At 53.4% G+C, this 12,081-nt stretch overlaps 1 protein-coding gene across 11 annotated transcripts in view; it reads left to right on the plus strand.

Annotated features, from left to right (window-relative positions):
* The window catches only part of TMEM63C (transmembrane protein 63C), a 131,011-nt gene that overhangs the window by 87,170 nt on the left and 31,760 nt on the right, over nucleotides 1–12,081 (plus strand). For 7 of the 11 annotated variants that reach the window (XR_013386572.1, XM_077910130.1, XM_077910132.1 and 4 more), the window contains 3 exons: nucleotides 6,524–6,682; nucleotides 7,223–7,302; nucleotides 7,697–7,778. Coding sequence is in view for 10 of the 11 variants with exons in the window: in XM_077910124.1 (XP_077766250.1) it covers nucleotides 6,524–6,682; nucleotides 7,223–7,302; nucleotides 7,697–7,778 (321 nt within the window). In the remaining variant the exon portion in view is untranslated. Of the gene's footprint in view, nucleotides 1–206; nucleotides 343–6,523; nucleotides 6,683–7,222; nucleotides 7,303–7,696; nucleotides 7,779–12,081 lie in introns of all 11 variants that reach the window. The other 4 variants (XM_077910126.1, XM_077910129.1, XM_077910125.1 and 1 more) reach the window with 2 other exon arrangements.

A 12,081-nucleotide genomic window follows, 5' to 3' on the forward strand; every position in this document is an offset into this window, starting at 1 on the left:
GGTGGAAACAAGGCTCAGAGAGGTGAGGTCACTGTCCAGGGTCATGTAGCTAGCAGGGGTGGACCTGGGATTTCAGCCCAGACAGTCTGGCTGCGGATGGTCTGCTTCTTCCCACTGCCCTGCTGTGAAATGCCCAGTGAGGAGTCCCCTGCTGCCCCCACCAGCCAGGTGGGCGCCCCTGCTCTATGTTCCTTTATATTCCTCAGATTCCAAGTTTCATTCCTTCCAGTGCTGATACTTTGGTCTCCAGAAAGCTCTCTACTCCGGTTCTTCACACCCAGGAGCTAGAAAGAAGGAAGGAGGAAAGCTCTCCAGAAAGGAGGGTCCAGGCATGATTTAGGGGTGAGGACAAAAGGCCGGGCAATGCTCTGGGTTTCCACCACAGCCTCCCTCATCCTGCCTCTGCCTGCCCCTGAGGATATGGGGTGGAGGGATGGGAGTGCTGAGGTGGGTGCGGGGCTCTCTCTCTTCCCTCTTGTCCTTCCTCACCTCCTTCCCTCACCCGCTTCCCTCACCTGCCCGGTGCTGCCCAAGCTGCACCTGTCCCTGCCCTGCCGTGCCAATGGGTTGCAGCCCACTCTGAGCTTAGATGCTTGCTCCTTGTATCTAGAGACCCTCCCACGCAAAACTGCTGCTGGGGCCCCACTCACCCAACAGCAGTCCTCTCCCCAAATCCCGAAGGATGGGAACCTCCTGAAGAAGACCTCACATTTGTACTTCCTGGGCCCCGCACAGGGCCTGGCAAGAGTAGATACACCAGGAATTCCTGTTGAATGAATAAATGCACAAACAAAAGAACACACCAGTGATCCATCCTACACTCTAGCCATGACTGTTCATTTTCACATTCCCCAAAGCACCACGCTCTGTGCCCCCTCTGGGTCTCGGCCCATGTGGTTCCCTCTGTCCATGCTTCCCACCACACTGTGCCGATCCCTCCTCCTCACATTTCAGCCTGGAGGTTACTTCCAGGCAGAAGGCTTCTCTGACCACTCGAGGCAGGCCCACCCCATGGCCCCTGTGTTTACCTGAGCTATCAAGGTGTGCTGGAGTGTGTGGCGACGTGTGCCTGGCATGCTTACGTGTCTCCCCAGTGAGTCTGGGAGCCACCTATGGGTGGGAACCAGGTCTGCCAGGCCCCCAGAGCTTGGCAGGATGCCTGGTGCATGGTAGGTACTCAGCCCTTCTTTGTGGAAGGAAGGAAAGAAGGAAAGACGAGGAAAGGAGGAAGGGGGGCACTTTTGGAAGAAGTGAATGAATGTGTGGGAGCTGAGCAGAAAAGAGCAGCATCCAGGACTCAGACCTCCTTAGAGCCAGATGGAAGCCAGAGCTCTTCTCAGCCCAGGACCTCTCCCCTTCCCTCATCATGCACAGGATTAGCCAAATAATAAGTTGCACATCCTTTTGGATGTGCTGCAGGCCACCAAGCACTTTCACATTCCTGGCCTGGCTCCTGTCCCCCAGATAGCCCTGACTGGGGCTTCCCAGCCATTCCCCTCCTTTTAGAAAGAAGAGAATCCAGCAAAGGGTGCTGGGTAGCCAGATAGCCACATGCTGAAAGATGAACTTAGTCCCTTACCTCCCGTTCAGTGCAAACTAACTCAAAATGCATCCTCAACTTTATTTTTTTTCATCCTCAACTTTAGTGTCAGAGCTAAAACTGTATGATTTTTTAGAAGAAAATGGAGAAAATCTGTATTCTTATTTTAAGAATTTATTTATTCATTCATGAGAGACACACACAGAGAGGCAGACACACAGGCAGAGGGAGAAGCGGGCTCCCTGGCGGAGCAGATGCCCGGGACTGGATCCCAGGGCCCCGGGATCACGACCCGAGCCACCCAGGCGCCCCAGGGAGAAAATCTTTAGTAAGACTTCGGGGTAGGTAAGATTTCGTAGACACCATGCCAAAAGCCCGGTCCATATTAAGACAGCTTGTTACATTGGGCTTTGTCAAAATCCGAAACTGCAGCGCTCCTGAGAGAGCGCGAAGGAAACGAAAAGAGGCACAGGCCGAGAAAAGCTATTTGCAAAACACGCCCGTGATGAAGGCTGAGGATCCGGGGCCTAAAGGCGAGGCGGGGCGCCCTGAGGGATGACGCCGCGTGAACGCGGCCGGGGCCCTGGGTCCGGCGGTCCCTGCACCGCCTGTGCTGTTTCGCAGCTGCCGCGCAGGTGCGCGGAGCCCCCGGCCCGCCTCGGCCCCTCCCTGCAGAAGAGCCCCAGGTCAGGGCCCGCGCCCACCCCCGGCCTCCCGAGCGCGCACGCGCCGCCCCCGCCGCCCCCGCCGCTCCCTCCGCGCGGGCTCCCCCAGCGGCCGCCGGCAGAACTGCAGCTCGCTGCCGCGGTCGTCCTCGGGCTTCTCCGGCCGGGGGCTCCGCGTTTAAAGGTGCTGTGCTGGGGCCACCCGGGTGCTCAGCGGCTCAGCGCCCGCCTTCAGCCCAGGGCCTGATCCTCGAGTTCCAGGATCGAGTCCCACCTCGGGCTCCCCGCGCGGAGCCTGCTTCTCCCTCTGCCTGTGTCTCTGCCTCTCTGTCTCTGTCTCTCATGAATAAATAAAATCTTTAAAAAAATAAAAAATAAATAAAGGTACTGTGTTCAGTGTAAACCATTATGAGTTTACATTCAGCTGAGCATGCTGGTGTGCCTGAGCTAAGCAGTGACCTGGGGTGATAGAACCGTGGGCAGCCGAGGCCAAAAGAGGAGCAGAAAAACATAGGCCAGAGGCTCCCCACTCCAGCTAGAGGCTAGTCTGAGCGGCAGGGGGGTGGGCTCTTGTGTTGTATTATCTGTGAGTTAGCACGGGGAGCCCCAGACCTCAGGCCACCTCCTGTGTCCGGCACACCAGCACCTTCACCGTTATTCCTCTCTCCATCCTCATCCCCCAAGCTTCCCCAACTCTGGCCAGCGTTCCTCTGTCCGCCCCCCGCCCCCCTCAGCTCTGGGTCTGCTTTTCATTCGATAAGCGCCTACGTGGTGCTTCTGTGTTCCAGGCATTGTTCTCCATGACTGACAAATCTTTTTTTTTTTTTAAGATTGTATTTATTTATTCATGAGAGACACAGAGAGAGAGAGAGAGGGGCAGAGGGAGAAGCAGGCTCCAGGCAGGGAGCCTGACATGGGACTCGACCCGGGTCTCCAGGATCACACCTGGGCTGAAGGCGGCGTTAAACCGCTGAGCCACCCAGGCTGCCCTCCATGACTGATGAATCTTAATCCACTTATCCCTCTTGGCAGCACTGTGAAGGGGGTACTAGTTACGAACACCACCCCCCTTTTACAGCTGAGTAAATGAGTCAGGGAGACCATAAGTAGCTTGCTCAAGGTGGCTAGTGAGCATTGAACTGGGATTCAGTGTCACAGAGCCCAGAAACACCCCTGGGTCCTGCAGCACCTCACCTGCCCACCGGAAACTGGAACCTGAGACTCCCCAGGACAGGACTTCCCTTACCACCCTCTCAGGCCAGGGGATGGGAGAGACATCTTCCTTGCTCCTCTTTGTGATTTCCAGAGTCTTCTTCCTTCCTTCTTCCTCCTGGCTCCTTGGACCTAAGGTATCAGCCTGAACATCCCACTCCCCGTCGTTGGTACAGGGGAGTTGGTACAGGCACCAGCTATCCTGAAGCATCACTAGGTCAGTCTCCTCCTTCCCAGAAGAGTTCAGCTCCTGCCTCACTGTCACACCAGTATTCGTCTGGTCTCCATTCTTACAAATTTCTGTATCCACGTATCCACAAAGGACATTCCAGCCTCTCAGTTCCTTGACACCACTCCCCCATTCATTCCGTGGTCATGCCCCAGACCTTCTCACTATCTGTAACCAATCCCTTCTAACAGCTTGTTTCCCTGTGAGAAAACAGTCTGTTATGCTCCACAGTTCCACCTCCCCGGACCTCTGACACCTGTCACCATCCCTCGCCCATCTCGTCTCCTTTCTCTCCTTACCTGGCCAGTCATTAAAACTACTCCCTCATATATAGTTCCAACTCTCTTATTCTCATACTTACCTGGGAAAACCTCTAGCCTGGTTAGGTCGAGCTGTCTGCCTCTTCCACACCTGCAGCCACCCAGATGAGCACAGCTGGCAGAAATGCCTGATGAGTTGGCTGCTCTGGCTATAAATTCAAGACCATGAACCTCAGTGGACCCTTCATGCTGCCTGGCAGTCTTACCACATTCCTGAAATCCATTCACTCCATCACTCCTCTAGACTTCTATTTCTGCCTTTATCCTGTGCTCAAACATCCCACATCTGCCCACCACCAGCATTGCACAGTCACCTTTGAGACCTTGTTCCCTCTGAGGCTGAGAAATAGAAGCCGTGGGAGGGCGCGCCCACGAGCTCCACCTGTGCACCTGCCTCTCTCCTGCTGCTCTCGGTCAGTATCCAGCTCTGGGCCAAGGCCAGCTTCTCCACTTGTGAGCCGGCTCCCAGCCCTTCCCACGTCCTCACATTGCTCCAGCAATGCCCCATCTCTCCCACATCACCAGCTTTTAATTTTCTACTGGACCATTCCCACTGGCATGCCACATACTGCTGCTTCTCCCATTATAACCACTTCCAAACTCTTGTTCCTTTTCGAAGGAATCATTCACACCCACTGGCTCCACATCTCCTGGCATCCTCCTCTCTTGCACCTGTTCCAGCAAGGCCACTGACTAAACCTCCACATTGCTTTACCTATGGCTAATTCTCAATTGTCATCGTACTTGACCACATAGTTACAACTGGTCCCTTTGGTTCTCCTGGAGACATTTTACTTAGCTTCCACGACACCACCCTTTCCCATTATTCCTCCCTCCTCGATGGCTGCTCTTCTAGTCTGGTTCCTGTTTCCTCCTCACCTACCTCACTTCCCTGTGATGGAGCATCCCAAGGCTCAGACTTTGAGCCTCACCATGCGCTCACTCCTTTGGTGATCCAGTCCTATGCCACTAAGAGTCATCTGTCTGCTGCTGACTCTCACATTTATGTCTCCTGAGCCTCCTTTGAGCCACAGACTCATGTATCCAGCCACCCACGTGGCATATCCACTTAGCATGCCCAGTACCCAGCTCCTGACCACCCCCTACCGTGCACTATTTGGCTGTTGCACCCAATAACGGCACCTCCCCTCTTCCAGTTGCTGGGCCCAGAAACCTCAGAGTCATCCTGGACTCCTCTCTTTTTGCCCCACCGCCCACCATCCCTTCTATCAGCAAATCTTGGCTTCGCCTTCAAAATACTTCCAAAATCTGAGCACTTCTCACCACCTCCTCTGCTTCTATCCCAGTCCTGGCTTTGGTTACCTCTTGCCTGGCTTGCTACAGATTCCTCCTAATTACCTCTCCGTTTTTACTCGTCTGCTTGCCCTCCCCCATTTATCTTCAAACCACGGGTCAGAGCGATCCCTGTAATACGTAAGTCATTTTGTGCCACTCCTTGGCTCGAGCTCCGTCCTGTTCATTCTCCCCTATCCAGCCATATTGGCCTGTTTGCCCTTCTTCAACACTCCAAGCAGCTTATACACCTAGGCCTTTTGCTGTGCCTGCTGTGGGGTTTGCTCCCTCTTCAGGTTTTTGTCCAAATGTCATCCTCCCAGTGAGGCCTTTCCAGTCTCCCTCTTTTCCATTCTAAGCTCGCCCTCACCCCTGTACTGCTTCTCCCCACCAGGATCCTGCAAGAGAGGGGTTTCTCTCTGACCTTTGTTCACTGATGCATCACCAGCATCGGTCTTGCACAAGGCAGCTGTTGCCTAAATACTTGTGGAATGAAGGAATGAATGAATAAGCCCACTTTTCTTGGATGAAAAGTAAAGAGTTCCTAGAGTGAGATGAGGTCTGGAGCCAAAACAAATGATCTTTTAAAACCAGAACGACTTCGCAGATAATCTCAAGCAGCTACCAGTCACTTCCCGTTTTCATCTGTGCTTCCCATTCTTCCCCAAGTCTGGAGAATATTGATGCCCATGACCATGAGCCCTCAATGGATTGGCTCAGGTCCCTGGGCAAGCTGCTGATCTCTCTGGTTCCCATTCGACATTAAGATAGTGACATTTACTGAGGCACTGCTATGTGTTGGGCGCTTTGCAGCTTTACCTCATTCTGTCCTAGGAACCTTCCTTTCCTAGAAACTGGATCAGAGAATCACAGGATGTCAGACCCTGTCTGAATGGGCATCCCACAAATGCAGTTCTGTTCTCCAAATTGAATACTTCTACTCTGGGGTCCTACCTGCCTTTGTGAAGTCTGTTCATTTATATGCAAGAAAGATTTCACAAAGGTAGAAATAAGAAGATCCATTTGGATGTGCTTTTGCCAACTCTTTTGGTCAAGGGAGCAAATGGTACAAAATAAAAACTATCCCAGGGGATCCGGGCTCTTCTTCCATCATGGCCCTGGATGGGTTTGAGGGAACTGCTGGCTGTGGGCCCTGGGTCTGATGGGTACTGGGTACACCTTGCCCCATCACCCTGGCGGGCTTCTGCATTTACAGAGTGAGAGGGCTTCTGTTGTCTGATCTGAGCATCCATTTTGTCACCAGGGAGCCCCCAGGATGGCTGTCCCGCTGAGCAACCTGAATATGGTAGAAAAGACACGGAACATAACGGATGAATGTTTCCAATCTCGGAGCACTGTCCTGCAGGGGCAGGCCTTTGGGGGCATCCCCACCGTGCTCATCCTCAACATCTTCTTGTGGGTGGTAAGTCCTGGGCTCTGCGGTGGGCAGGGAGGCAGGGAGGGGCACACTGGCCAACTGTCACAAATGACGCTGGGGGGGGGTCTCAGCTCTCCAAGTGCACACCAGCCCTGGTGGTGGGGACCTCTGAATGTCAGTCACATCCCGGGCAGCCCTGGGAAGAGGGGACCGCAGGAATAGACAGATTCCTAAGATTCCCCTCCATGCGCCACTATCCAGAGGCCCACCTAGCCAGTGCCCTTGGCCTCCCTTCTCTCTCCCCTTGCTGATTTCTTCACAGAATGTTCTTTTTGGATAGTTCCAAACCTGACACTGATGCCTTCATTCGGCAAACTCTGAGAATCCACTCTGTGCTGGGAAGCTGCTGGGTGCTGGGCATCCAAGAGTTGAGACAAGGCATGGCCTCTACCCTAACAGAGCTGGCCACCTTGTGGGGGAGCCCAGATTGCTCCTGGGAACCTGGGGGACAGGGTCTCCCCCATGGGGATGCAGAGGCCAGCCACACAGAAGGCCTATCTCTCCCCCTACTTCCCTGCCCTGTAGGTCATCATTTTGGTTTACTCCTTCCTCCGGAAAGCTGCGTGGGACTACGGGCGCTTGGCTCTGCTGATACACAATGACAGGTGAGGGGAGGCTGAGGGTCAGGACAAGTCTGCTCCCCTGGGGGATGTGCCGCCACCACCAGGGCACAGCGGCACCAACTCCTGCCCCTGCTCTGACCCTCGTTGTAGGAAGAGAACTTGGTGGGTGGGGCCATCGTCTCTGGACATGAGGCCACTTCTTTCTCAGATCTCAGACTTTCTGGATCCTGTGAGTCCCAAGATACATTGGGCACCCGGCAACAGGAGTGATTACTGTCTGTCCCCAGAGCTGTGTGCTTGGCATACTAGCTGAGGCGTGTCTGGTACCGGGCAGGAGGGTCCCACAGCTCTTGGCCGGGAAGCCGGAGTGACAGCAAGGCCTGAGGCCTTTTCTCTCCTTTCCCGCCTCCTTGCTCACTGCTTTTCCTGGCTGCAGCTTGACTTCGCTGATCTACGGGGAGCAGAGTGAGAAGACGTCTCCCTCAGATATTTCCCTAGAGATGGAACACAAGGACAAGGTGAGTGCTGGGGTGGGCCTAGGTCCAGGGGGTTCCTGGCTCTGGGCGGCAGCCCTGCGTATGCAGGCAGAAGTGGGCCTATTATACTCAGGGGCTTTGCAGCCAGCTACATCCAACCTGGCAACGCGACTGTGGACGCATTCCTCAGCCTTGCCAGGCCTCAGTTTCCCCATCGGAAAGATGGAGCTATTAACCATTCCTACATCCTAGGGTGCCAAGCAAGAGTTCCTTAATTTTAATATATATATTTTTAATTTTAATATTTTAAAAGGATTTTTAAAACTAATTTTCCCTCTCTTCTCAAGTCTCCAACCCTCATCACAGCCCCCACTCTGAGCCAAGGACTCACCTCCCCCTGTACATAGGAAATCCCTCACATCAGGCAGGGATTCCCTTAACCTCCTGCCACCCAACTCTGCTCGGTGGAGCCCCATCTCCTCTTCCTTCTCTTGCCTGTCAAACGCCAGTCCCCCACCCGAGCTTGTCCATTTGCTTAGCTGGTTGCCATGGTGCACCTGCTCTGAGCCACATTGGTCTGGGGACCAGGCAGGGGACAGAATGTAGCAAGTCCTGCTTCATGGGGCTTTCTCCCTGGGTGAGACACGCGCAGACAGATGCCCATAGGATAGTGGTCAGTAAAAAAAAATAAAAAATAAAAAATAAAATAATAAAATAAAATAAAATAAATAATAAAATAAAATAAAATAAAATAAAATAAAATAAAATAAAATAAAATAAAATAATGATAGTGGTCAGTGCACAAACTCCCAAAGGGGCAGGGAAGGCACTACCCCGTCCTGGGGCAGAGCCGGGGTGTTACAGATGGTGGCGGGGACAGTCATGGCCCTACCACAGCCCATGCCTGCCTGTCTCCCTCTGCCCCATCATAGCAAAACCAAAAGAGCAGCCTGAACCTGTGCTTTCTACTTCCTCACTCTCACTCCTCGACCCTGTCACTGGGGCTTCCACCCCTCCATCCCACCTAGATAGGTCATCGGTTGTCCCACCCCATGCAGTCTGATGGACTTGCCTGAGTTCTCATCTCATCTGATCTCTCAGAAACATCTGGCCCTGTAGACTGTCCCCTGCTTGAACAGGCGCTGGCAGTTGCCTCTGTGACATCACACTCTCTGGGTTTCCTTCTGCCACTCGCCTGTTCCTCTCTGTCCCCTCTGTGGGCTCCTCCTCCACAGCTGGTCCCAGACCCCCTCCTCGCTCTCCTGGGCAGTGTCACCCATACTCATGGCCTCAACTGCCATCTTTTTGCAGACCCCTCCTACATTTTTTCTGTCTCCAATTAAAACTCCCTCTGGGCTCCAGATACATCTATCCAGTGGCCTTCAAAAGATCTCCACATGGATATTGTAAAGGCATTTGGGATTGATTATGTCCAAAACATGCCACGATATCCCTCCACCCACCTGCTCCTAGATCCCTGGTCTCAGACTCTGCCTACCGCCCACCCAGGTGCACCCCCTTGGTGGGGCCCAGGCCCCCAGGGACAGCCAGTCCATTACCAAGATGTTGATATGGGAAGGTGTATGGTCGTCAAATTCCCAACCTTGTTCCTTTCCAGCTCTCCCCTCACACCCCCCGCTAGGCCCCCATCAGTCTCTTGTTGGATGACCAGGGTGGCGCCTAACCAATCCTGCCCCACTCATTTCCACCTGCATCCAAAGCGATCCCCATGACTGGGGACACACATTCCCTGGTGTCAACCTTCAATGGCTTCCTGGTGCTCTTGGGATAAAGTGCAGGTGCCTTGCTGTGGCCTCATGCTTTAGTCTCCTGCCCACCTGTCCAGTCTGTCCTGCTCCTCCCAACTCCCTCGTCCCTGGCCACTTTGGCCACCTTTTAGATCCCCAGAGGTGCCACATCCTCCCCCCACCCCAGAGGGCCTTTCACCTGCTCTTCCCCATCCCCCTTCCCAGTAGTCCCTCTCAGGACTGACACACTGGCCCTTTGTTCTGATTTCAGCCCCAGCATTGCTTCCCCAGGAGCCCCATCCTCCCCATGTGGGTCCAGATCTTTTGTTCTCCACCCGTGGAGAATGCATTCTTTTTCTTCAGAGCTTTTTTTTTTTTTTTTTTTTTTTTTAAGATTTTATTTATTTATTCATGAGAGAGGCAGAGATACAGGCAGAGGGAGAAGCAGGCTCCCTGTGGGGAGCCCGATGCAGGACTTGATCCCAGGATCCCAACCTGAGCCAAAGGCAGACGCCCGACCACTGAACCACCCAGGTGCCCCTCCGTCAGAGCTCTTAACCCAGTCTGTAACAGCACCTCTCCTACCAGATCAGTCTAGCCTGCTGATCCCCCGGTGACAGCAGCCGCTGACCTGAGCTTGCCCACCGCTGTCCCCGCACCCAGTCCCGCTCTCCATGCAATGAGCACGTGAGATGTATTTGTTGGAGGCAGTGAGTGAGTAGAACCATATTCCTTCCATCATCATCCCTCCAAGAGACCAGGTCCCATTCCCTGCCAGCATCTGCCCCAAGCTGTGGGGCAAGCCTCAGACAAGTTTGTCTCTCAGAGTCTCTCCATAGAATAAGGACAGTCACACCTACCTTACAAGGTGGTTCTCAGGTTTATTTTTAGAAATATTACTTGGGGGCAGCCCCAGTGGCGCAGTGGTTTGGCGCCACCTACAGCCTGGGGTGTGATCCTGGAGACCCGGGATCAAGTCCCACATCAGGTTCCCTGCATGGAGCCTGCTTCTCCCTCTGCCTGTGTCTCTGCCTCTCTCTCTCTGTGTCTGTGAATAAATAAATAAAATCTTTAAAAAAAAAAAAACTCTGTCGTAAAAAAAAAAAGAAATATTACTTGGGTTGGGATTTTTTTTTTTTTTTTGACAATGGCAAAAAAGATAATTTATTTTAAAAACCTCTGAGAAATCATGATGGCAACAGTATGGCAGTCAAACTGCAGAGGCAGAAATGAGACAGGCAGGGTGGCCCCTGGAGGGTGAGGTGGCCCTGGAGGACCACAGCCAGGATACTGGAGCCTCAGCCAGGCCAGAGTGGCCTGGGGGAAGCGAAGGGGTTGTTACCCCATGTGGTGGGAGTGAGGAGGGCGGGGCCACCAAGAGAGGTGCAATGAACTCACCGCTGTCACTCTGGTCAGCTGAGCTGGCTCCTGGGAGCTTGTGGCCATTCCCTACAGGGTGGGGCAAGAGGAGAGGCAGCATCTGTTCTTAGGCCCCCTTTGCAGCTGCTCAGTTTTCTGAATGGTTTATGCCTTTCATAGCCGTGATGTACATGTAGGGGAGCATGTGTGCCCTTTGTGAGAGAAGAGACAACGATTCCACAGGCTTGCTCACACGTCTGTGTCTGTGCAATATTCACAGGCACGTAGACCACACTTCTACGCATGACCTCTACCCTTGGACAGCCAGTTCTGTCCTGTGAGAATTCCATGATACACACGTGCCAAGTGTGGTATATACCTTTGCACCTGCTGTAGAAGGGGTGGAAGGGATTCCCAGGAAGGTATATCCTCCACTGTGCACGCCCACTAGGGACCGTCAACGAACCTACTTGCTCCCTAAATAAATCACTCCTGTTTGCCCAAAGGTGGGTGGTGGAGAAAGACCCTCCAGTGCAGGGCAGGTGGTCAGACTTTCAGCCCAGTTCTTAATTTAGCAGTTTGCCCCTTCCCTGGAGACTCTCCTAATCAATGCCATCGGCATGGCTCTGACTCATACCTCAATGTCAGTCCTTATTTTTTTTTTAATTAATTTTTTTAGAAGAGGAGAGGCAGAGGGAGAGAGGGAGAGAATCCCAAGCAGACTCCATGCTGAGCGCAGAGCCTGATGTGGGGCTTGATCTCACCACCCCAAGATCATGACCCGAGCCGAAATCAAGAGTCGGATGCTTAACCCACTGAGCCAGGAGCCCCCTGCTTATAGAGAGTGTCCTTACCTTAGTTCTGAGGGACATAACTGGGGAAATGATACCCCCTGAGGAAGACATCCGGCTGTCAGTCAACCCCAGTACAGGGAAGGGGACTTAACGGGCCTTAAAGCAAAGGTAGCAAGGAACTTTCTTCTGTTTCTTGCTAGCCCGACCCCCATGGCTTCCTTTTGGGAAATACCCCTTCCCCAATCAGTGTGGGGCCAGGGAATGTCAGCCAAGTGGGCCTGCCTGTTTTATTGATGGGCTTGTGATCAGATGCGGGTCAATCAAGAGTTGCAACCTTTTCCAAGATTTTGCTGAATCCTACAGGATCCCAGAAGGAAGCCTGCACCAGGGCAACTTAACCAGCCACTGGATCTGGTGGCTTTTGGGGCCACAGGCCCCTGCCCA

This window comes from Canis aureus, chromosome 9 (genome assembly GCF_053574225.1).
Source record: "Canis aureus isolate CA01 chromosome 9, VMU_Caureus_v.1.0, whole genome shotgun sequence".
In the NCBI taxonomy this organism is placed as follows: domain Eukaryota; kingdom Metazoa; phylum Chordata; class Mammalia; order Carnivora; family Canidae; genus Canis; species Canis aureus.